This window comes from Labeo rohita, chromosome 5 (genome assembly GCF_022985175.1).
Source record: "Labeo rohita strain BAU-BD-2019 chromosome 5, IGBB_LRoh.1.0, whole genome shotgun sequence".
Lineage (NCBI taxonomy): Eukaryota > Metazoa > Chordata > Actinopteri > Cypriniformes > Cyprinidae > Labeo > Labeo rohita.
In genome coordinates, this window is record NC_066873.1 from 22,512,188 (window position 1) to 22,537,957 (window position 25,770).

General features: G+C 34.5%; 1 protein-coding gene across 4 annotated transcripts; it reads left to right on the plus strand.

Annotated features, from left to right (window-relative positions):
* The first annotated feature begins 1,134 nt into the window (after positions 1-1,134).
* Positions 1,135-25,759, plus strand: cnot6l (CCR4-NOT transcription complex, subunit 6-like). Of its 4 annotated transcripts, none has more exons than XM_051109233.1 (13): positions 1,135-1,303; positions 3,284-3,405; positions 4,092-4,278; positions 7,149-7,234; positions 9,663-9,752; positions 9,842-9,910; positions 9,995-10,152; positions 11,997-12,151; positions 12,233-12,384; positions 15,643-15,870; positions 16,730-16,932; positions 21,023-21,228; positions 25,287-25,759. In XM_051109233.1, exons 2-13 carry the CDS (start codon positions 3,294-3,296, stop codon positions 25,321-25,323), a joined length of 1,683 nt encoding a protein of 560 aa, XP_050965190.1. In that variant the 5' UTR covers positions 1,135-1,303; positions 3,284-3,293; the 3' UTR covers positions 25,324-25,759. The 4 variants fall into 4 exon arrangements, with proteins under 4 accessions (XP_050965190.1, XP_050965191.1, XP_050965192.1 ...); XM_051109234.1 differs by having other exon boundaries at positions 25,290-25,759; XM_051109235.1 differs by lacking the exon at positions 21,023-21,228 and having other exon boundaries at positions 1,136-1,303.
* The last annotated feature ends 11 nt before the right edge of the window (positions 25,760-25,770 follow it).

The following is a 25,770-nucleotide window of genomic DNA, read 5'->3' on the forward strand; positions in this document are numbered from 1 at the left end:
TGCGTCGTGCGCATCAAGGTTTAGTACAAAAATATTGTGCATGCTTAAAAATGAATAACGCTATTAAAAACACTATATTTTATATGCTATAATAAGCAATCCATATCATCGTTATATAATTTACCTACTTTTCCACTATCACCTTGTTTTAGCTATTATTTGTATTTTTTCTTATTATTTTAGACAGGGGAACCGGAACAACATTCTTGTTATTTGCCACATTTATATCAAATATTTCAAAAATCCTGCCTAAAATATACAAAAACTGCACGCTAAAGGTAAAAAAAAAGTGTTAATAAATTCTAAGTTAAACTGTGCAGATATAAACAATTCCCCATAAGAATATGTATATACGTTTAAAGGCATATAATAAACTAGAGCTGTATATCGTATTTTTACAAGAGCACAAATGTTCTCCACTTCGGCTGTATTTCAGAGACCGTGTGAGCAAAATTTCAAGAATCGTTCTTTTGAGTCGGATCTTTTTAATGAAGAGATTGAACCGCTTCTCAAGACAGTTCCGAATTGTTCATTCACGAATCGAACTGAATCAGTAGTTGTTCTCGATTCACCTACTGAATCATTGAACCGAGAACCAACTGACCGGTCCAATTCGCATTCGAATTTGCGATCCTAGAACAGATAAGCGATCTGATAGTAAAAGCATTGTAAACCAAGGATTTTAATTAAGGGGTGAAAAGTAAGTTACTTTAATTAACAGAAATGTCGAAAACTAGTAGCAAATATGCGTACACTACTTGATTATGACGTCAACACATGTAAGAGCGTTTCTGCAAAATTTGAAAACATGCTCTGAAAGCTTGTCTTTTCTTTTCTTCCTTTCCTCTGGCAGCTATTGTAATTTCACATGAATATTTAATACCTCATGGCGTTGGAATAATAAAGCATTTTTTAAAAAATCGTTAGCCAAAAGATGTAAACAAACTTAGTATTGTTTAATGTAAATGCAAATTTCGGTTGAAAAATGTCTTTATGTCTTAATGTTTTTAATAAGATTTTATAGAACGCTCTGTGACGTCAGGGGCCATGTGACGCAATTACGTAACGGCGTAAAATAGCCAAATCTGTTGTTGGAATCGAAAACGAACTGTTCAAAAGAACCGATTCGCGCAAATGAGTCGGACTTCCTATAGTTGGTTGTAAGGGCACCGTGGACTGGAGCGGAAGCTCAGAGTGTTGTCCTTCCTTCTGCCCGACTCTCAGGATGAGGATCGGTCGCAGTTTGTCTGTATGTCTCTGATCATATCGCACCAGCAGCTCCTCTCCCACCTCCCGAATGCAGGTAAGAGCCTACGTACTGCATTCTGGCGTGGTGTTTTTGCGTTGTTCATGTTTTTGGGTGTCAAACACGCCTGCAGTCTCCAGCTCTACCTCCAGAAGATCAGCTAAGGAGACGGTGTGTGCTGTAACTTAATAAACACGAGAGAACAGTGTTTCAACCCATTACACAACGCATAGTTTCTCCTGATTAATAGATGACCGTATTTGGTGGTGACGAGGAACGCCTGAACTGGCGGCACGGCCAGATCTGCTCCTGCTTTTCATGTTGTGGTTGTCAGCTCACCAACCAAACTTATTTCATGTAAATAGCAACTTTGTGCATTCACTGACATAGCAAGAACAAGATAATAATAATAGTCTTACATAACACAAACCTCGTTACTGGAGTTGACAACTGTGCTAAGTCGTTGACACGCTTTTACCTGTAACGCGAAACACCGCGATGTTTTCGAAGGCGTTTTTAACAACAAATCTAAGTTAGTTTCAGCTCGGAACTTTGTGTTTTTGTTTTATTCGCAGAAGTAACTTCAAAGAGCGGGTTACATAACCCCTCTGCTGTCATTATCGTGATTCAGCGTTCATTTGCATATTATACGACAGTGTTCAGTCAAATAACTTTTTTTTTTGTCACATGACAATATACACAACACTTGACACATGAACTCAGACAGAATTCACAGTACACACATTAAACACATTGTACTCATATTGTATACTTAATATACAATATATGGAATAATAAATGTATACAACACTTAAACCTAAATAAATACACATAAAAACTGTTGACAGCAGAAATGTACAATGTTTATCAGAATTGAGACATACAGCTGCAGTGCTATATTATGGTCTGAGTGATACACTAATATAAATATGATATCTAGTCCAGAGACCAGTAGAATTGATAAAGTTCCTGAGGTTCTGCATGTAAGAAAACATTCAGAAGCAGGATATGTTGTACCCAAACAGCTCTTAGAGTTTGGCAGTGTGCTCTTGTGTATGTAACAGCTGCGACTGAATGATTACAACGTGCCGCATGTTCTTTCTATACAAGGCAAATAAGGGCACTCGTCTGTTTAAAAGCTCTTGCTGGTGGTTTTACCTATTAATAGGGCGTTATGTGACAGTGTGGTTTTGCTTTCATCTTTTTACAGCTGCAAGGGATTGATTAACACAAAACAAATTAAAAAACTACTGCGACATCTCCAAGGTTCAACTAAGTTAAACTCTGTCAGTGCCCTCAACTGCCGTAATGTTTTGGCTGGGCATGAGAGATATCAACTACTCAAACAGTTCGATGTATCAGTGTAAACATCAGCTGTCTGTCTGTCCGTAAACACTCAGGGTCTCTCATGTTGGCCTGGTTTCTACATACACTATGATTTAAAAGTTCAGGGTCAGTAAGATTTAAAAAACTTTTAACTTTTATTCAGCAAGAATGCATTAAATGCTAAAAAAGTGACAGTAAAGCTATTTATAATAATTATAAATCTTTTTATTTCAAATAAATGCTATTCTTTTAAACTTTCTATTTATCAGAGAATGCTAAAAAAATTATATTAATTAAATATCATCATATTAATTAAATGATAATAATATTTTACAATATTGTTTTATATATATATATATATATATATAGACACATTGTTTTATAGCTTTTTAAATTAAACTTAAGCAATTCTTAACTCATGTTTAACTGAAGTTTTTCCTTTGTACAAGTTCAAGCACAGTTGTTGGTTTGTTGTCTGATTTACATCATGATTACATAATGTCCGTTTGTCTAAGGGGGATCTGGTTTGGTCTGAGAGGGAGTCACTCTCACAGCATTCCTAAACTGACCACTATTACGATTACACTGCCAGGTGGCTCATAGATCAGCCTTTCAACTTTCTCTCAGTTTATGATGATTTCTTACAAATATTTTATAAAAATTAGTGACATACTGTAACTATGAGAAATGGTGACTAATTATTATTTTCAGATTAACAGGCATGCCAAAGGAAAAATATGATCCTCCAGACCCACGCAGATTATATACCATCATGTCAGCCGAGGAAGCGGCCAGTGGGAAGAAGTCACACTGGACCGAGTTGGAGATTTCTGGTTAGTTATTATTCCTCAATTCTTCAGCTTTATGCCTCAATTCATAAAACCAACTTATTTTTATGAATGTGCTGCTGAAGGTATATTGACATTAGAGAAATTACTGAGTAAATCGAGATTGAGGTCTCTGCAGGGCAGAAGTGGGCGTTTTCAAACTGTTGGGTGTTTCTAAATCATGCAATGAAAATGATCCCCATTACCTGACCCCACCCCTAAACCTACCATCACTATGACATCATCCAATCAGGTAACATGGTCTAAAACAGGGGTGCTCAACCCTGTTCCTGGAGATCTACCTTCATGCAGAGTTCATCTCCAACCCTGAACAAACACCTGAACCAACTAATTAGGATCTGAAGGAGCACTTGATAATTACAAACAGGTGTGTTTGTTCAGGGTTGGAACTAAACTCTGCAGGAAGGTAGATCTCCAGGAACAGGGTTGGGCACCCCTGATCTAAAAAAACACCCCAAGCTGGTAGCTCCCATTATTTTCCTGCAGAGACCTTTACTTGAAAAAATCAGTTAACATGAATACCTACTTATACTGAACTACTTAAAAAGTGGCAAATGGTTTTATCCAAAGTGACTTCCATTGCTGAATATATACATATATCAGTATGTGTGTTCTGTGGGAAATTTGGAAAAAAAAAAAAAATTTACTCTGTCTGTGCTTCCATGGTACAGGGCGGGTCAGAAGTCTGAGCAGTTCACTATGGACGCTGACCCATCTGACTGCTCTCCATATCAACAACAACAACCTGAGCCGGATTCCACCTGAAATCGCAAAACTACCCCATCTTGTCTACCTAAACCTGTCCTCCAACAAACTACGCAGCCTGCCAGCAGAACTCGGCAACATGGTGACTCTCAGGTACGTAACAAATCGGTCAATCTTTACAGATTCCCATCAGAATGAAAATAGTTTAACTTTCAACATTATTACAGGTTCCTAAAGACAAGTGCCATTATTTTTTTTTTCTGTTTACAACTAACAGTTTAAAATGTGACGCGATCTGGAAAAACCCTTTGGATGTCACGCTGGGACGTTTTCAGGAAATTCGAAAAATAGGTTGACTGTCAATTTTTTTTGTCAAAATTAGGTTTTCATTAAATTATTATTCTGTAACATCTTGTGTATCATCTCTGAAAATATATTGGCAAAATTCACTTGTTTAGTGCCAAAAAATAGCGATTTATTGCAGCAAGCAGAAATGACTATGTCTTTTTTTTATGTTAAGAACATGCTGCGGAGATGCTTTCGCTGGACACCACAAAAACAGTTAACTTATCAAAATAAACCACGTAGCACATTTAATAAAGATGTATCAATGCACATTCTCCACTAGTCCTGTGTAAACTACTGTACGCAAAGTTTTATTTTATTTACTTATTTTTTAATATTGTGAGATGGTGGAGCGCAATCTGAAGTAGCTGCTCACTTAACGATCACTAAGCAATCTTACCGGTTGTGTAATCAGTAGTAAATCTCCAGCACATGCTTTCAGATGTAGCAGCATTTACTACAAAGCCGCTGTCCACTGACAGGCTACGCTGTATCGCGTTCATTATCGCAGGCGATTTAATCGCAGTAAAATTGAAGCTGAAAGACATCATTCTGCCATAGACTATGCTCATGATAAACAACCAAAAACTGTCCTCTTCAGGGTAACGTTAGTCTGTTTGTGTAACGATACAGTATAGTGCTTTTGACAGACAGCTCTTGTTAAACCCGTCAAGTAGAAGTGAAAGCCGTCTCACTTTAAACCTGTTCTTCTCAAAATTCCATTCCTGAAAATCATAGTTATCAGCCAACTTAAGATAGCCATAACTTTTTTTTTTTTTTTACGTTCAAGCTATGTACAAAATAAAAAGATTTGTAAAGGGCTTGAACCCAGCTTTCATATGGTATCAAAACCTAAAAAAGGTAAAATTTCATCATTTGTTGGGTTTTCCTAGATCGCATTACAAATAGACAAAATATATATATAAAAAATAATAAGGATGTGACTCAACTGGACTTTCTACTCCATTAAAGGAGAAGTCCACTTCCAGAACAACAATTTACAGATAATGTACTCACCCTCTTGTCATCCAAGATGTTCATGTCTTTCTTTCTTCAGTTGTAAAGAAATTGTGTTTTTTGAGGAAAACATTTCAGGATTTTTCTCCAAATAATGGACGGATATGGTTCCCCGAGTTTAAACTTCCAAATTGCAGTTTAAATGCGGCTTCAATCGATCCCAAATGCAGTTGTAAATGATCCCAGCTGAGGAAGAAGGGTCTTATCTAGTGAAACGATCGGTTATTTTCGTTTAAAAAATCTCATACTCTTTAATCTTGTCTTGTCTTGCTCTGCCTGAACTCTGTGTATTCTGGTTCAAGTCAGTTAGGGTATTTCGAAAAAAGTTTTTCAACATACCCTAACTGTAATGAACAGAAGAAAACAGAGGTCGGGAAGACGAGAATTTGACATTAAAAAGTATATAAACCCTTCTTCCTTGGCTGGGATTGTTTACGACCGCATTTGGGATCGTTTGAAGCCGCATTTAAACTGCGTTTTGGAGTTCTAAATCAGGCCACCATATCAGTCCATTATATGGAGAAAAATCCTGAAATATTTTCCTCAAAAAACATAATTTCTTTACACCTGAAAAAAGAAAGACATGGACATCTTGGACAAGGGGGTGAGTACATTATCTGTAAAGTGTTGTTCTGGAAGTGGACTTCCTTTAAAGGGGACATCGGATGCTCATTTTGAACAAGTTGGTATAATTCTTTGGGGTTTTTTATGAAAAGTCTATAATATACTTTGGTTAAAATTTCTCAATTTCTCAACACCATTTTTACCTTATCTAAAACGGCCCTGTTCACAGCGACCCGTTTCAGTGCATGTCCCTTTAAATGATAATGAGCTACTGCTCCTCTCTTCTGTTCTTGCGTTAGTCACCATTCTTATTCATGCAGATATAACTTCTCAAAAATTATTTAAGTAATTAACAAACACCTTTATAAATGCTCTACAAAGGCAACCTTTATGTAGTGTAGTGGACGCGACAAAGCGACCATTGCAAATCATTTGAACTTTGTGTCAGTACATCATAAATACAATGAGGCAGCAGCCGGGGATTTGTCGTGTCGTGCCGCAGTGTAGACAGTTTCACTGATCATAATGAGTTCTACAGTGTTTTGTCACGCCTTGTCGCTCTTATCCGGTGTAGACAAGGTGTGAGACTGCTGACTTTAGCTGCATTCGTTGTGGAACTTGCTAACTAGCACATTATTAGGAATGGAAATTTGCAAAGATTCCTAAAAAACTCATACTCCCTTCTCTTGGAGGTGAATCTGGATCACAAACATCACAAACTGATCCATCCTTCAGGAACACCTTTTTAGCAAAAACTGCTTTGTTCTGACCCTTGTGTCTAGAATCTGTGAACGGCTTGCTCTGAGAAAGTGCTTATGATTTTTGGGAATTAAAAAAAAGCACTAGGTGGATTTTTATCATTATAGGGTGGTTGTGTACACGCACTGCCAAGACACATTTAAGTTCAAACAATATGTAAAAGTGAATTTTGCATTCATTGTCACCCTTAAAGCTAAAATGAATTATATTTTCTAATCAACTGTGTCTAATCAACAGTTTAGGATTTTTTGTTTGCTTTAAACTATTTTATCAAGTTAGACTGAACAGACACCTTGTTATATGGTCACATTTGTTTCTTACTTTGTGTATTTTTCCAGGGAATTGCTTTTGAACAACAATTGTTTACGAGTTTTGCCTTATGAACTTGGCCGGCTGTTCCAGTTGCAAACCCTTGGCCTCAAAGGTAGACATTTTTAGACTTTTTTTTTTTAATTTATTTTTTTATTGTATTACAGTACATGCAGAACAAGCATGCAATATTTTTTCATTAGCCCTGAAAACAATATTTGAATAGTTAATTTGCAAAAACTGAAAAATGCCACTTTACTGCCAAAATGAGTGTTGTGTGTTATTCTCCACATATAGCACGATCAGAACTAGGGTCGTGCCGATAGTGGGTGGGTGGTTTAAACACAAAGGCACAAATCACGGTGAACGGGAGGGGTTGTTTCGGGTGGGAAGCACGCAATCTGTAATTGCGTGCAGTTGCTGACGTTCGCCAAAGCGTGCAATAGCTTTCTTGTGCGCGCTGTATTTGTTTTACTTTCACTTTCAAAATCGATCCCGTTCAGCAAGGAGGGAGAGGAAAAGGGGGGCACAGTAATTTTGGGGGGAACGTCCCCCCTATGCGCCACAGACATGTGCAGTGTAAATAAGGGGTAAGAAATGTATTCATCATACAGTGATGTAATTATTGTACCCACTTATGGTACCAGGAGTGTTTTTTAAAGTGCATAAACTCATGCTAGTCTAGGCTAGTCAACGATTATGTTCTTTGATAACGTAAATGTTCTTTGCTCTTTTTCTTTAGCTGCTTTTTGAATAACTATGGAAATTTAAGCATTAGTAACTTACAATGTTTCTATTAAATTATCATGTTAAACACAAAAAAGTCCTATTGAAAACATTAGGCTGCTTTTAGCTGTATGCTGGTGTTGGTTCATTTGCAGACAATGAAACTAATTAAGTAAATAATCAAATAAATTAGCACGATAATATTGTGTATCGGCGATGTCACAGGCTGACGATAGGACAATATGAAAATTGAGCGTATCGCCCAACACCTAACTGAACCCTAAACACATTTTGTCAAAAAAGCCGGTATTGTCCACTTTCAAGTCATTACAAGTTTACCTTTTAGTGTAGAAGCCAACAAGCACCTTTGCTGTTTGTGAGCAGAAGCCGATATGTCCATTTTAGCAAATCAGTGCGCTGTATTCCAGGCAGGTAACAAGGATGCCAGTCACTTTGAAAAGACGCGCTAGATTAGAGGAGTTTTGTCAAATCTAACTAAAAGTGATAGAACTTGGATTATTTTGACAAACTTGATGAACCTGTGAAAAGAAAAGAAAACTTGAAACTTTTTAACAGAAACTTGCAAAAGCAGCGTCTTACAATGGTGAGGGAAAAGCTGCTCCCTGTATTGTGTGTAATCACAACCATACAGTCAAAAAAAGAACATACAGTCTAGAAGTCGATCGATGTATCGATTTTGCCGAATAATCGGCACCGATAGTTGATTGGCGGGACACTTCAAAGGCGGATTTAAAACATCGACAATGAAACTGTGTGTACAGGAAACTATAATGCATGTTTTCATGTCATTGCTAAGCGATGAATTTGTTGACTAGATGCTGCATTAGTGGAGACAGCAGTATACTTTTGCCCGTTTGGTGATCAAATAAAGTCTTGTAGACCGCCGCTTGAATTGAACGTGATGCGTCCAGTGTGTGTGATACCGGAAAGCTGCGAGCTCTTCTAGACGCAGCGCTGCACTTTTGCCCGTTGTGAGACTAACAGTTTTGTATTTTGATTAGATAACCACAAATGTTCTAGAATAGAAGCAGTTAAATTGTGAAAGAACACAATATCCATATGTATGCGATTTCAATACTGTGGCCTTCGTGTAGATATGTAAAGATGGCCATCTTTAGCTTGATTGTTGCTGTAATGGTAGCACTTTACAATGAGTCCATTTGTAACATTAAGATTAATAAAAGCTGTAGAATAGAAGTATTGTTCCTTGTTAGAGTGTGTTAATTTCAGCATTTACTGATATATTTAAAATTTTTTAGTTGCTTTTGTTAACATTAATGAACAATGAACTAACTGTAATGATCAATATATAATTAATATTAATATTTGTATTCATTTACAAAGTATGGCTCAGTTATTTTCCAATCAGTGTCCATTTTAAAAAGTATTGATCGATTAATTGGTATCAGCCAGTGTGGTCCAACCTAGTTATCGGTATCTGTAAAATCCAATATCGGTCAACCTCTAATACAGTCTATGATCACATCAACGTTTGTTAGGCATCTACATTGTCATCTGAGGAGATTGCAAAGATTAAACAAGTGTTTTTGTTTATCTCTGAAACATTAGATATTGAGTTATCTGCTTTTGCCAAAAAAAAAAAACAACTGTTGGAACTATCTGCTTTTGCTATAAAACAAACGTTTGATTTATAAAAAACATTCTTTCAGTCAACAACCCAACTGCAGTTTGATTGATATTACTTGGAATGCACAATAAAAAAAAGCATGATTTCTGAAAATAAGTAAAAATGGCATTATTTGTTTTTGCAAATAAACTCTTAATTTCTTTCCCAGGTAATCCATTGTCCCAAGATATACTCAACCTGTATCAGGAGCCTGATGGAACAAGGAAGTTGTTGAATTACATGCTTGACAATCTTGCAGGTAATAATGGGGACAGGTACATAGCTGCTTATTAATACAGATGTGTTATTCATTTAATTTATTTCTACTTTTTCTTCTCCCAATATTAGTCCACCCAGAACAACTCCCCCAAAGACCTTGGATCACTTTGAGGGAGCGAGACCAAATGATGCCCACAGGTACCTACTAGCATCCATGACTGGCTTTTAAAAATCATGATTTAGCAAGGAACAAAGCTAATATTAAATGTTTGTGTCGTCCAGCTGTGTTCACAGTAATGTGCTACAACGTACTGTGTGACAAGTATGCAACAAGACAGTTGTACGGCTACTGTCCCTCATGGGCCCTTAACTGGGAGTACAGGAAGAAGGGCATCATGGAGGAGATCACTAACTGTGATGCTGACATCATCAGCCTGCAGGTATGAAGCTCCTGTTTCCAAAATTAAAAACAAAATCTCAGTTACAATTTGCAATGTGTGCACTACTATTTAAAACTTTGGGATCAGTCAGATTTTTTTGAAAGTAGTGTCTTATTCTCACCAAGGCAAGGCTGCATTCATTTGATCAAAACACAGAAAAATAGTAATATTGTGAAATGTTATTATAATTTACCTTTTATAAAATACATGTTTTTAATATATATTTTAAAATATAATTATTCCTGTGTTGGCAAAGCTGAATTTTCAGTGTCATTACACCAGTCTTCAGTGTCACATGATTCTTTAGAAATCATGCTGATTTGTGGCTCAAAAAACATTTCTTGTTATTATCAATGCTGATAAAACAGTTGTGTTGATTTAATATTTTTGTGGAAACTGTAATCTATTTTTGGGGGAATTTTTTGATGAACAGAAAATTCAAATCAAAGTCTTTTGTAACATTATAAATATATTTATTTATAATGTTATGTTGTGTAATGTCACTTTTGATCAATTTAATTCAGATGAATACAATTATTAATTTCTTTCAACAAAATACAATCTTACTGACCTAAACAATTAAATGCTAGTGTACCTCTCATGCCTGTTAGTGTTGTCACAATACCAAAATTTTGACTTTGATACGATACCTAACTAAAACATCACGATACTACTACTGAATGCTATGATAAAAACAGAAAAATGGGAAAAGTAATTTAATAATAGATGATCCAAATGGAGATAATAGTTATTTTATCTATTAAAACAAAGCATTTCATCCCCCCTTTAAAAAAAATAAAATAATAAAATTATAATCACATGCCAGTGCCACTACACAGGATTATGGTGAACAACTACCGAGCCAAAAGGAGATTTTGTTATTAATAATAAGAACCTAGATGCAAGTAACAAACTAAAGGACAACTACAAAAAAATAAAAAATAAATAAACAAAGACAAAAATGAAATAAAGAGGGTGCTATGAAATCTATTTTATCTTTTCCTAAATTCCATTTTAATTTTTCTAGACTCTATTTTAATGGTCATATTAAAAAAAAAAAAAAAAAAACTTGCAGAATTTAACAGCGATTTATTAAAAGTTAAACAAAAAATTAAGTTTTTAAGGCCATATGAAATACGTTTTATTATTTTTCTCAAATTCAGTTTTGTTTGTGAATCTCTGTTTTCCATTAATTTTCGGGATTCTATTTTAATCATTTCATTACATTTTAATAATCAAAAGTATGTCTGATGAATTTGTAAAAGATTATTAGATTTGATAAAGAATTAATTATAGGCTTATATTTTAGGCTTTTTTTTTTCAGAAATACTGTGCTGTGTATTTACAATTTTCTGGTAAATAAATTCTGGTAAATATTTTTTTCTGGTAAAAATCCTTTAAACATTGTTTTAATAATATATTTTAGTAGTATTAGTAGTAGTACTATCTTTACATTAAGTAATATATTAATATATTTTTTATTAAAATTTCATGTACTCCTATATTGAGGCGACAGAGGCTGACAACAGTGAGCAAACAACAAAAAAAAAAGCCGTCAGTAAACAAACTCGCATCTGCGCCATTCACTAACACAGACTCGCAGAAATACGGCTCTTATTGAAATACATTCTTAAAGTACAGGTACTAGTAAAATGCTGAATTGTACCGCTTTTAAAAGCAGTTTATCGCGATACTTTTTAAATACCAGTATATCGTGCAACACTAATGCCTGTAATTTCTAATATGGTGAATTAATATATATTGTTCTAAATATGCTAAAACAATGCATTTCCCTTGACTTGTGTATTTTGCTCTAATTCTTATGTCTTCAACTTCATGTGCAGGAGGTGGAAACAGAGCAGTACTACGCTTTCTTTCTGGAAACACTGAAAGAGCGGGGATATGATGGCTTTTTCTGTCCAAAGTCTCGTGCCAAACTTGTGTCAGAACAGGAGCGGAAACATGTGGATGGCTGTGCTGTATTCTTTAAGACTGAGAAGTGAGTACCTCCTTCTGTCTTCTTACAAGCTTTGAAGTGAAATGATATTAAGCTCATCTTGTGTGCTTTTTTACTTTCTAGATTTGCTCTGGTGCAGAAACACACAGTGGAGTTCAATCAGGTTGCCATGGCAAACTCAGAAGGCTCGGAGGTTATGCTGAACAGAGTCATGACCAAAGATAACATCGGAGTAGCTGTCCTGTTGGAGGTGAAGAAAGACTTGTTTGCTAGTGGTAAGGACCTTGAATGGTATCACTGTATATCACTTTAATAGCTCAATTTAGGTTTCCTCTTTTTCACTGACATGCCTTCTGTTTAGCTTTGTCCTGTAGATGGCAGTAGATCACAAAGTTAAAAATGTTTACATGAGAGGATCCTAGGTAAAAATAAAGTATGTACTAAAATCACTTAAATGCAAGCAAGTACATTTGTAGTACATTCCTAGTTTTTTTGTGCTAAATAAAATTCTGAAAGTTAAACACTATTAATACACTAGTTAAAAGTACATTTCTACTTTAGTGCACTTGGAAAAAGTAATAAATTCTAGTAATACTAAAACTCATTTTAGTACATTGAAATAAAGTATACTACCGCAAAAATATACAGAGGAATTTTATTAAAAAACTATGCATTGTGCATACTCGCTATAAGTACATTTTCCCAACTGTGGTACTTTTTTTTTTTTTTTTTAATGAAAAATACAGTAGTGTTAATTACAAGTACAACACATGTAGGTTAAATGTGTACTAAAATTCAGAATTTAACAATAAGTAAACTTTTAGCATAAAGTACTTAAAGTGCTATAATTTTTAATGTGTGTGGGAAAGTGCTACTAATTACTAACTAATAATCAGGGCTTGACACTAACTTTTTTTGCTCACCAGCTACTGTGGCTAGTGGTTTTCTAAAATTTACTAGCCACTCAGCATTTTCACTGGCCACAATTTTGTTGTTGGGAAATTACGTTTTTTATGACTATATTTATATAACTACATCCTAAAATGTATTTAGCCAGTCAAAGCTTGTCACTTCTATGTCTGCATGTTCTGCGTGTCTCCTACACACACGCAAACATGCATGAAACTCTCAGTGATTTCCGCATCACACTTTATCTCCAGAGCATCTCCGAGAGAGCTTTTCACCATATCATTTGAAAAACCGAATCCGAATAAATTTTAATAGAAATATAGCTAATATTATACTATTATTTGTTTAGAATATAATTTAACCCAATTGTTTTTCATCCATGTTTTAATAGCAAACATACAGTTTTGTCGTGCATCATCTTATTTGACAAGAATAAAAATGCAATTTTTTTGTATTAAATTAATTTATATTTAAAATATATTTAATATATAGATAGATATGTGTGTGTGTGTGTGTGTGTGTGTGTGTGTGTTTACATGCATTCTCAAAGCATTTCCTTCCAGAATAATGGTAAATGAATATTCTGATAAATATTAATATGATATGGAAAGAAGTCTTGTCAGAATAATTTATGGATATATCATCCATCCCTAATTTTAAGTTTTGTTATGAAAAAGTGCTGAAAATTAAAATGAAAGAGTCAAAGAAAAAATAAGATGCAGATTAAATAATTTAATATGCACATACTACATATAAACAAGTCTAGAATAAATAAAATCAAAAGTTTATTTTAAAGGGCATTAATGAAATAAAGCTGCTGTCAGCTGTGATTGGACAGGGCAAAAATTGGGCTAGTTTTCATCCCTTTTGGGGGGGGGTTGAGTAAGCTTTGGGCTGGAATTTTTTTTCTGGGACCTGGCAAGTCTGTTCAGATGGATGATTCATTCAAGAATGAACTAAGTGTCTTTATGTATGGACCACTGAATCATTGACAGAAATGATTCATTTAGAAACACAGAATTATTCAGTAACGAAACACAGCTGTGTGTTGCTCAGAGATACATGACTCTTCTGCTGTTATCTTTGTTTTAAACTCTTTTTGTTAACCAAATCGAGCAAAAACAGTGAACACTGCCAATATTGTACTAACATATATATTAACTACTCTTTTGAACTCTTGTATAATATCAGTGTCAAATTGACAATTGTGGTTTTCAGGGAAAACTGCACCCTCCCTGTCATGTCATGTTGCTTAAAAAGGCTATATGTTATAAATATAAAAACTCAAATTTTACAACTCAAATTTTTTAAGTAAAATTCTCTTTCACTTGCCCCTTCAAAGAATCCAAGCATTAATGTCGAGCTCTGTTATAAAATTCAATCTTCCAAAGTGGCCAGTGTGGGAGTGACCGTGTCACAAATCCATCCGCATTTGGCGGGTTGGTGGTAATGTCAAGCCCTGCTAATAATGTACTTGATTGTACTATTTAAAGAGACTGTTAACATGTAGTTAAGTTTATCATATAAAGGGAATATTAAAATAATTACAATACGTTTGAAGATAATTATTTAATGTATAAAAATATGTGGGCAATACATTCTAAATACATTTGGTATACATTTATTGAATATTATTCTTAGATTTGAAATCACTTAAACTCTGTTTTCATGTATGATGAGTATATATAAAAGTGTATGAAAGATGGGTTCAAGTGTACTACAAGTGGTAAGAAAATCATTTTTTAATACGGAGATAGTATGTTAAAAGCACATTTTAGTTCACATTCATGATGTCTTAAAATAGCAGTTGAGTACACTTAGATGTTCTTAAAAAATAATTTTTAGTATATTAAGTACAAAATTAGTATGTGAAAATGGAGCACTTACACAGAAAAGTGAAAAAGTGTTTTTTTTTTTTTTTTTTTTTTTTCACATGGGGAAAATAATAACTGATGACTCTAAAAATGATTTAAAGTTCATGAACAACACAATTAATTATATGTGACTACAATTCATTTTGAGCCCAAAAATGATTAAACATAGAGCATATTAGTATTTATTTATTAGACTTTATTTTTACATTTTTGCTATGTGTGGCAAGTTAAGAAAATTGATTGATATCAAGATGTTAACCACTTTGAAAATAACATCAGTAGCATTCTCTGAATGTTTTAGAAGATGTATCTGTAATTGAAGAAAATAAAACAGTAACGTCTATTAAAATGTAGTGATGTGGCGCTCTGATACATAAAACTTTATGGTTGAATTGAGCGCTAGGTTGGATTTCAGTGATAACATACTTTTTTATTTCCTTCATGCTGCCTCAATACAGCTTAATACAATTTCCTAAGCATACATGCTTTTTGATGAGTTCTGCTTTATTTTTTCTTTCTCAGCATATTCTTTTTTTTAATTTTCCTTGGAATTAATCTATAATGTTTCAGTTTTCGTAAGACTGCGATATTGATTACACTTTGAAAACAGCATTTCCTGTTTATATTCAGCTGTTGACTTCCTCTGAACTACAAGCACTGACTTTGTCTTATTTAGATGATACAGCTCTATTTGCTTCCTGCTTAGTGACATATTTTCATTCTATTCATTTTACTGGTGTTATAATGCAGGTTTAAAGCAGCCATCAGAGAAACAGCTCCTGCTGGTAGCTAATGCCCACATGCACTGGGATCCAGAGTACTCCGATGTGAAGCTCATTCAGACCATGATGTTCCTGTCTGAGTTGAAGAGCATTGCTGAGAGGGCATCGGGACCCATGAGCTCTGCATCGCCCACGTCAGACACCAGCGCCATCCCTATCGTCCTCTGTGCTGACCTCAACTCCCTCCCAGACTCCGGTAAGTCATGTTTGGAACTGCTTGTTGAAGGTATATGGTTAGAGGGAATGGGGAACTCACTTAGGCAATTCTTATTGTGTAAGTTCCAAATAAGATGAGTTCAAGAGATCTACGCGCAGAAATAAGATATAATATTGCACACATTGAGTGCTTTTTTGGTTCCTTATATCCACCCTATTCTTTAATGTGGAAGTAAGCCTACGGGCGAGACTTTCGGTTCATTAGTTGCTTTAGGGAAATAATGAAAGCAATAACAACGTGCAGTAAATGGTAAAACTGTTTGCACTGCAAACCAGTGTGTTCATAATTAATAAAACACCAGTTTTTAATATCAAAAAGCGAAACAAGTTTTTGTACAGCTAAAAATAGCTGGGTGTGGATTAGAGCGGAAGCCAGACCCTTAAAATTTACAAATGGCTGCGTCTGTTCTTACAAGAAAAAATAGTTGGATAGGATAAGCAGCTATGTCCACCTGCCGCAATAGTAAAGTAATGGATCATCCAAAAATAAAAATTCTGTCATCATTTACTGATCCTCATGTTGTTTCAAAGCTGTATGACTTTCTGTGAAACACAAAAGAAGATATTTTAAAGAATGCAGGTGATCTTTTGAATTCCTTTGTATGGATAAAAACCCACTGAGACATTTCTCAAAATATCTTCTTCTATGTTTCACAGAAGAAAAAAAGTCTTACAGGTTTGGAATGACATGAAGGTGAGTAAATGACGATTTTTTTTTTTTTTTTGAGTGAATTACCCTTTAATGTCATTCCTAAGAGAAATATTGACAAACCTTTGCCTCAGATTCGGTGCGAAGCTCTTGTCTCAACATTACTAGGTTTCCTGGCCTTTCTTCACAGGTGTGGTGGAGTATCTGAGTAATGGTGGAGTTGCAGAAAATCACAAAGACTTTAAGGAACTGCGTTACAGCGATTGTCTAACCAACTTCAGTTGCAACGGCAAAAACGGCAAGCCCGATGGCAGCATCACACACAGTTTCCAGCTGAAGAGTGCCTACGAGGGGAATATCATGCCCTACACCAACTACACTTATGACTTCAAGGTGAGTGGATATTTAGGTTTCACAATTTCAGTGAATCGTGACTTGCTTCGTTATTGTATTGTACTGAAACCAATGTGCTTATAAGGCTGCTGCTGGATCCTGATATTATTGTCACATATTTTTATTTATCTATTTTAGGGCTGTCACTAATGATTTTTTTGGTAATCGATTAATCAAGTAATCGGATAATTATAATTAATTTTTTTGTTTAGTTAATGAAAATAGACCTAAGTAAACAATAACCTTTGGGTCAAAAAAAAGTATCAAAAGCAAGTATTCATGGTTTTATTGAACAAAACTGCAAAAATACATCATGTATTGTAACAAAAGCGGTAATGTAAATGCTACAGACACTAATTTTTTAATATGTGGCCATCGAAATGTCTAAACTCAGGGTGAGGGTTTGAGCTTTTATTTTGAAATTGTGATGAACAGTTAACATATTTAGAAAGATAATGATGTATTCTCCTGTGTTGGCATTGGTTTAAAAATGATTTACCTTACAAATCTGATGAAGTGGCGCTCGTTGCCTTCCCAAATGACTGAATAAACCCAAACTCACAGCAATATGCAGGGATGGAGTTTGAGATGCTCAACACATTTAAATGATAACGGTTTGTGTGGAGCAGCATTTACTGTGAACGGAGCACCTCTGAGATGCACGTAACCTACTACTGCTATCAAATCGATTAATTACGCTTAATCGAATCCAAAATAAAAATTAGCTTTTACATAATATATGTGTGCGTGCTATGTATATTTATATGTATAAATACACAAATGCAAATATATATATTTAATAAATATTTACAAATATATATTTATATTTGTATATGATTTAGAATATATATAAATATAAATTAGTGGTGTCAGTCGATTAAAAATATTAGCTAATTAATCACATTTTTTTCTGAAATGAATCGTGAATAAACCCACCTAACATTTCAATTTTTAATTTGCAATAATTTCACATTCAGTCTTCAAATTAATGTAGAAACAATATGAAGGAAGTATTTTGATATTTGTTTAATGCCATCTTTTTTTTTATTTTTATGACTGGTACCAGGTATGTATCACTGATACCAGCTGATGTCTCTATGATTTTTTGTTTCCTAATATTTAACCATTGACTATAGCCATTCAACATTACAGTATAATTGAGAGTTTTCAATTTAACATTTATTAGACTTGTAATTTAACTTTAAACAATCTTCACATAAGCCCATTATAATAATTGTGCCCTTCAGCAAGAAAATATAGCCAAATTTAATAAAGTTATCATAAAAAAAGCTTAAAGCTACAAAAGTTATTGGTTTCCTCTTTTTTTAGTTTTGTTCTTTCATTAACAGACATCACAGCGGTTGGTTATTAGGATATTTTTGGCTGCTGTTACTTTTAAAAGCTGCCGCTTTTCAACTTGAAGGGGAATTGACACTGCTTAAAATGTGACTCTTAAATAATAAACACTTACATGCACAGTTTTAAGGCAGCTTTTTTGTAATTTCATGACTTAACTGACGACATAACTACGACTAACTACATACTCGTAGTTTCATTTGGGTTTGAATATGATACAGTGCTTTATTAGGCTATAGCCTCATACTGTGCACGCCGACATATTTGTGCGTACACTTGAAGAGCTACGCTCACAGTATAACGGCTGGCTTACTGATATATGACCAGACAACATCTCATCTGACCGCAGTTCACTGATGTTCTACTGAAGCTCCTTATCACCAGTACTGTTTCCGCGCTCGTTTGACTTGCGCCTCACGCTGAGGTGACACGTGTCTAAAGAAAAGTCTCCCGTTTGATGTGCTATTTATTACATTCTGCACCAAAATAAATGCAATTTTTTAGTGGTTGTGGGTGGGGTGGCCAAACCTAGCCCTGCCCCTGCGTTAATTGCATTAAATATTTTTAATGCCTTAAAATTAAAAAATGTATTGCCTGCGTTAATGCGCTAATTTTGACACCACTAATATAAATACATTACATTTATTTCTTAAATATAAACATGTATGTGTGTATATATACATTAGCACTGTCAGTCAATTAAAATTTTTAATCTAATTAATTACATGATGTTTCAATTAATTAATCTAATTAATCACAAAATACATTTGACTGTGAAAATACCCACAAAAGATTATTTACAGCTATTTTTGTGTTAAATGAGAAAGTAGAAATTACAAATTGTAGCTTTATAAAGACATTTTATTTAATTCAACATAGAATTTATTACACATAAACATTTAGGCTGCAACAGCCTAACGTAAACTTTGGAACATAAACAAAGATAATTTGAGAAACATCTCAGTATTTTTTGTTCATGCGATGAAAGTCATTGGTAACCAAAACAGTTTTCAAAATACCTTCTTTCATGTTCCACAAATGACATGAGGGGGAGTAAATGACAGAATTTTTTTTTTTTTTTTGGTGAACTATTTTTTTTAATAGTTTATGAGTCTTTAAGTAAATGACTCTTTATGAGTCATTCATTTATTCATTCGATTTGTTCAAACAGACGATTCATTCAGGAATAAAGTAAATGGCTCTCTTTATCAGTGGGCTTTTGAATCACTGGTTAACACGATTCGTTCAAAGCGCGGATTCATTTAGAAAGTAAACACCACTGTGTTGCTCAGAGATGCACAACAATTCTGCTATGGCTTCAAAGGTAGTATATTCTCTGAAAAATTGAGCAAAAACGCACAATATGTTGTTTAAAATATAACACAATATCAACTTCTTATTCACCTAACTGTTGTGTAAAATCACATTTAAGCTTGTGAGATCGGGAAAAAAAACAGTACTCTTGTCGTATTGCTCTTGCTGCCCGTGTGATTTTGTGACAAAATGCATACGGGGCATTTTTTTGCACCAATATCTTGAATTTTAGGGCATAACTGCATTTGTGGAGTTGTTGTCCTGCATCATATTTGTCAGCAGTCTTCTATATGAAATATAAGATGAAATACAGGTCTGTGGGCGTGGCCAGCTCATTAACTGCATTAAAATATTTGAATTGTGTTATTGTTTTCATAACTAATTAATTAACGTGTTAAACTGACAGCCCTAATATACATATAAATATATGTCTACATATGTCCATATAAATATACACAGCACACGCACGTTATGTATACACGAGCTTCTAATTTGGATGCGATTAATCGCAATTAATTGATTTGACAGCACTATAAACTACACACATCTAAATAATATTCAAACCTACATAGCATGTGTATTTATTTAATTGAATCGTAGCATTTGTGAATTCACATTAACATTATGCTTTATCATGATTTTTCTGTATGTATAAATGGGTTTAAAGGAGAAGTTCACTTCCAGAAGAAAAATTTACAGATAATGTACTCACCCCCTTGTCATCTAAGATGTCTTTCTTTCTTCAGTCGTAAAGAAATTATATTTTTTGAGGGAAACATTTCAGGATATTTCTCCTTAAAATGGACTCCTATGGTGCCCCGAGTTTGAACTTCCAAAATGCAGTTTAAATGCGGCATCAAACGATCCCAAATGCGGTTGTAACACTTTTTATCCTCAAACGCTTGTCTTGTCTTGCTCTGCCTGAACTCTGTGTATTCTGGTTCAAGACAGTTAGGGTATGTCGAAAAACTCCCATCGTATTTTTTCCCTCAACTTCAAAAATAATTTTAAAATCATCCTACATTGCTACAGAAGTACAAACCCAGTCTTTGCAAAGTGAACATGCAAAGAAGTTCAAACACCCTTAACAAAAAAGGTAAAACAGTGATATAGGATGATTTTGAAGTTGAGGGAGAACATGAGATGGAAGTTTTTCAACTGTCATGAACCAAAAAAAAACAGAGTTCAGGCACAGCAAGACAAGATGAGCATTTGACATAAAAAAGTATATAAAATGTATTTTGTAAAATGAAAATAACCCATCGTTTCGCTAGATAAGACTCCTCTTCCTCGGCTGAGATTGTTTACAACCGCCTTTGGGATCATTTGAAGCTGCATTTAAACTGCTTTTTGGAAGTTTTTTTTTTTTTTTTTTTTTTTTTTACCCTTTTTTGAAACTTGCTTTCTCCTTTTTTTGTAGGGTGTGATTGACTACATCTTCTTCTCTAAGACGCACATGCGTGTTCTGGGCGTTCTGGGTCCACTGGAGACTCAGTGGCTGAAGGACAACAACATAACCGGCTGCCCCCACCCGCACATCCCCTCCGATCACTTTTCCCTCCTTGCTCAGCTGGAGTACCACCAACCTTTACCCCCCCTCAACGGGCTGCATCTGCCTGTCCACAGGTAGTGCAGCCCCCCTTCCCCTACTCATCTAAAACCTTAAACCAAGGACGAACCCCTATGATGAGCCCCTAAAAATATAGGCACACACATTAAGGAGTGAAGTACTCACCTACTTTGTTCCTTTTTTTAACCTTTGCACATGATTATATGATCTTATTATGTTTTCCAACTTGAAAACAAAAGCTTAATACCAAATTAGGGTTGGGATTCTCTGTTTGGTACCAAACAAACGCTGCTTTCAGGGAAATCGATCTGTTTGTCTGAATCTAAATGTGAGATTGTATAAGCCATGTGTCAGTATTTGGATAGTAGAAATGTGTCATTTAAGCAAAGACGGATCATGTAGCATAACAACGTCAGCAGTTGAGTATTACAAAAAAGTGTAAAGTTTCAATCAGCGTCCTCTTTTCAATTCCCCTTCATCATCTCATAAAATTGACAAAGAACTCTTTAATGAGTAATTTTCAAAGTACAATAAAATCACATTTGTCTCTTTATTGTGCAACATCAATAATTAGTTAGTGCATCCTGTGCATGAAAAACTCAAGTTCCCCTATTTGACATTACCGGAGGATGGATTTGCATTAAGGTTATGAAGTGCAGTGAGGGTGGAATTTTCAGCAGTCTATTTTTAATTGAAAATTCTTAATTGTGCAATGTAAAGTATTATGCAAACTTGTCTTCAAGTCCGAAATTTACACTATTAAAGAGGATCCCAGCCCTACTGATTATAACCCAGCTGTGCTGTTTTCTCTTGCTGCTTGCATCGGCGTCTAAATCACATCACTGCACTGATGTATATTTACACAATACAAAGTCCTCCCTGCCTCAGAGATGTCATGATGTCAGAAAACATCTCTAAAAAAAATCTCTGATTGGCAGTTGCTTGATGTTATTGGGACAGTTTATAATTGCTACGGACAACTCCCTAAGAGTTTAAGACATAGTTCACCCAAAAGTAAAAACACTGTTATCATTTGCTCACCCACACTGTAAAAAAGAAAAAACACCATTTGTTGAGTCAGCTTAAAATAATTTGTTACCCTGCTGCCTTAAAATTTTAAGTTCAGTCAACTAAAATAAGTTTATTCAACTTGAAATGTTAAGTTGTACTAAGTAACAACTTAGATATTTGTGTTTGCTAAACTTAACAGATGGGTAAGTAACCCAGCTGCCTTAAAATTTGAAGTTGATTCAACTCAAGTATCTAAGTTGTCACTTAGTATAATTTAACATTTCGATTTTGTTTAGTTGACTGAACTTAAAATTTTAAGGCAGCCAGGTTACAAATTATTTTAAGTTGACTCAACTAATTGTATTTTACAGTGCATTTGTTGTTCCAAACCTGTTTGATTTTATTGATTTTCTGTATGTTTTCATTTTGGAGGGAACTATCCCTTTAACCCAGGCTAATTCAGCTTAGTCCCGTTGTTTTGCTTTTGTTTCAACACTAGCTTGTCAGCTGCATCGGTACAAGGTGAACCTTAATTTATGTTTATAATTGTTATTTTGTGATTTGTTGGAAAAGAGAATAATGTGACTTTTTCATTTTATTAGTTTGGCACAACTATATGCTTCAAGAGCATTTCTGTAGTTAAAAGCCGTTCTCACTGTTTTATCTACATATTTATGGTTTTCAAGGCTGGCAAGCTAAGACATCATTCATTACATTTCTCTAAAAGCTGTAATACACTACACAACTTTTAAAATCTGAACAGATTTTAAAGGAACAAACTTATGTGTTGTTACGAAAACGCAACAAATTCACGCAGAAACAGTATGTGTTGTAAAATTGCTCAAAAATTTGATATCTTTTGACAGGACAGATTTATAGTCTGAAAAAGAAAAAATATATAAAATAAAAAACATCTGTGCCCATCATACACCATGTAATTTTCTGTGAAATCTGCCAACCCAAATTTGCATTTGCTTTAGGCAGCTAGTGTCAACTTGTCAAGACTAGAGCTGCATGATTCTGGATAAATTGTAAATCACAATTTTTCCATGATTCTGAACTAAGCAAAATAACATGTAATTTACTAAAGGCTGTGACATTCTATTCAAAAATGTTTAATTAATTATTTTTTAACAAAATTGTTTGAATGAATGACTCAGTGACTCTATCTATTAAGTCAGAAATAATTCACTTGTTCCGTGACTGAATGAATCATTGTTCTTGAGCGAATCTCTTGAATGAATGATTTGATGACAAATGTATCACTTGTCATCAACTAGTGGCGAAACAATGCACCAGTTTGAAGTGGAAATTACATTCAAAAAATGGTTTGCTCCATTTTGATCCCTACCATAGACATCAGTGCTTACATCCTAACTATAAACTTTTATCCCTGCTAAAAAAAAAAAACAGCTAAAGCCAGCCTGAGCTGGCTCCCTGATAGCACACGTACATCACAGAGACATCCATTCAATGTCTGTATTCTGCTTTTTTTGAGCATTTGCTTATCTGCAATACGTCTATAGAACGTCACCTATCAGATGTCAAATAGAAGTTCATTGGATGTCATTAGATGTTTATGATTTAGAATGTTTGTACAACTGACATCTTAAAGACATCTGTCAGATGTTTGTACACAACAGATCAAACAATCTTTTTTTTTTTTTGAATTTTTACATTTACAATCATTCCCCCCACCCCCAAGAACATGGAATTAAAAAAAAAAATAATCAGGCCATGTAATCTTGAGTCAAAAAACAGAGTTTGAAAGAGGTTGCAGAAGAGGTACAACTTCATTATAAGTAAATAAATAAATTAAAAACAAGTCCACACTTTCAGAATACCAGTCTAGATAACATCATAAAAGAACTAGAGTTTTAGACAAATATACATACATAAATATATACACCAACTTTAAACCATATAAATATATAAATATAAATATATTTATATATATTAAAATATATTTTTCAAAGTATTTAATAAAGGGGGACCATTTGTCTCAACTTACGCTTCAAACCTCTAAAAACCAACTATTTCCAGCTTAAACCAGCTAAGACCAGCCAACCAGCTTAGGCTGGTTTTAGATGGGATTATTGTTTCAGACGGGATCTCAGTACTCCTGTGATAATATGAGTGGTTGTAAGCTAGAAATAATACTGTGTGGTTGAAAAGACTGTTTGTGAAGCTGTTTCATACCTAAACATGACAACTGCTCTTTCTCTGTGTCAGTGGCAGCATGAACACAGATTTCAATGTTTTCAATATGACTTTGTCAAAGTTTTAATAAACAAATCGCTGTTATTTAGAAATAAGATGTGGGTGTTTGAATCAAGATTAATCGATGCAGCTCTAGTCACGACTGCAAACCGTGACTCAAGTTGTGTAGTATATTGCAGTCTTCAAATGAAGGAATTGGGCAAGCTAATACATTTTCTAAAGCGTTTATTTGATGTCAGTGGCATCAGTGACTACTGTGGGGACATTTCCCTGCGTGATTTCAGACTTGTATAAACCAAAAGTCCCAAAACTATCAGTCATCAAAATTTTTAAAGCAAGGTCTTGAGTTCAAATCCTGGAGCATTTTATGATGTTTAACCTATAAGGAGCATAGATTGTTGGTAGTCTATTTTACACATCCAGGCTTACACAATGTCTATGTGGACAAAGCTATAGCTTTCCTAACATGCTTTAGCAGACTGTGCCTTGCTCTGTGTTGAGCTGGAATGAGTAATAAGTGGGAAAGGTCAAAGCTGCTGAGGTGGACTGTTTGGTGTTAGACTATGTGTGCTGCATGTTACTAATCACTTACTGCCATCAGACTTTAGAAAATAAAAGATAACCACACTGATTAACTCCCATCCCTGTGAAATTTTACATTTGGTTTGGATACAGGCAACACATTTGACATTTGAGATTTTTGATTATTTTAAAAAGAGTATTTATTTAACAAAGTATTTAATCAGGAAATGCTATGCAATATTTGACATTGCATCACTTCTATGAGCATCAGTGGTTTCACTTTTTTGTCACTCTTGCAAAAATGAAGTAGAGCATTCCCCTTTGATCAAACTGTGCCTAGTCTGAACCATCTTTTCTACAGCAGTACTGCCTGTGAAAGCAAGACGCTTACAGAGTGAGCCAGCACCAGCATCCATCCCTGCATCCACTCATCCATTCGTCTGTCCATCTCTTCTCTTCACCAGAGAGACATGATGACTACTTAAAGGGCCGTGATGTATATAATGTTGTTGTTATTGTTAAAACACGCCAATTTACAATCAACATTATTTCCCTGGTTTAGTGTTAGCGGTAGTTTTTTTTTGATTGTTTTTTTTTTTTATGGACACATGTATATGTTCTCCCACTGAACAAGCTGAACATATTTACAGCTATTTTAATCCAGTTTGATGAACATGCAGTATTTTTAGTAATAAAAGCATGTGGAAAATAGCAGTAGTCGTTCATTGAATGTGGATTATGGCAGTAGAGTTTGAAGTCAGTTTTGATGAGAAATTCAAATTAAAGAAGGACTTGCATGATTGTAAGATGATGTAAAGCATTGTTTGCTAAGAACCTTAAAACGG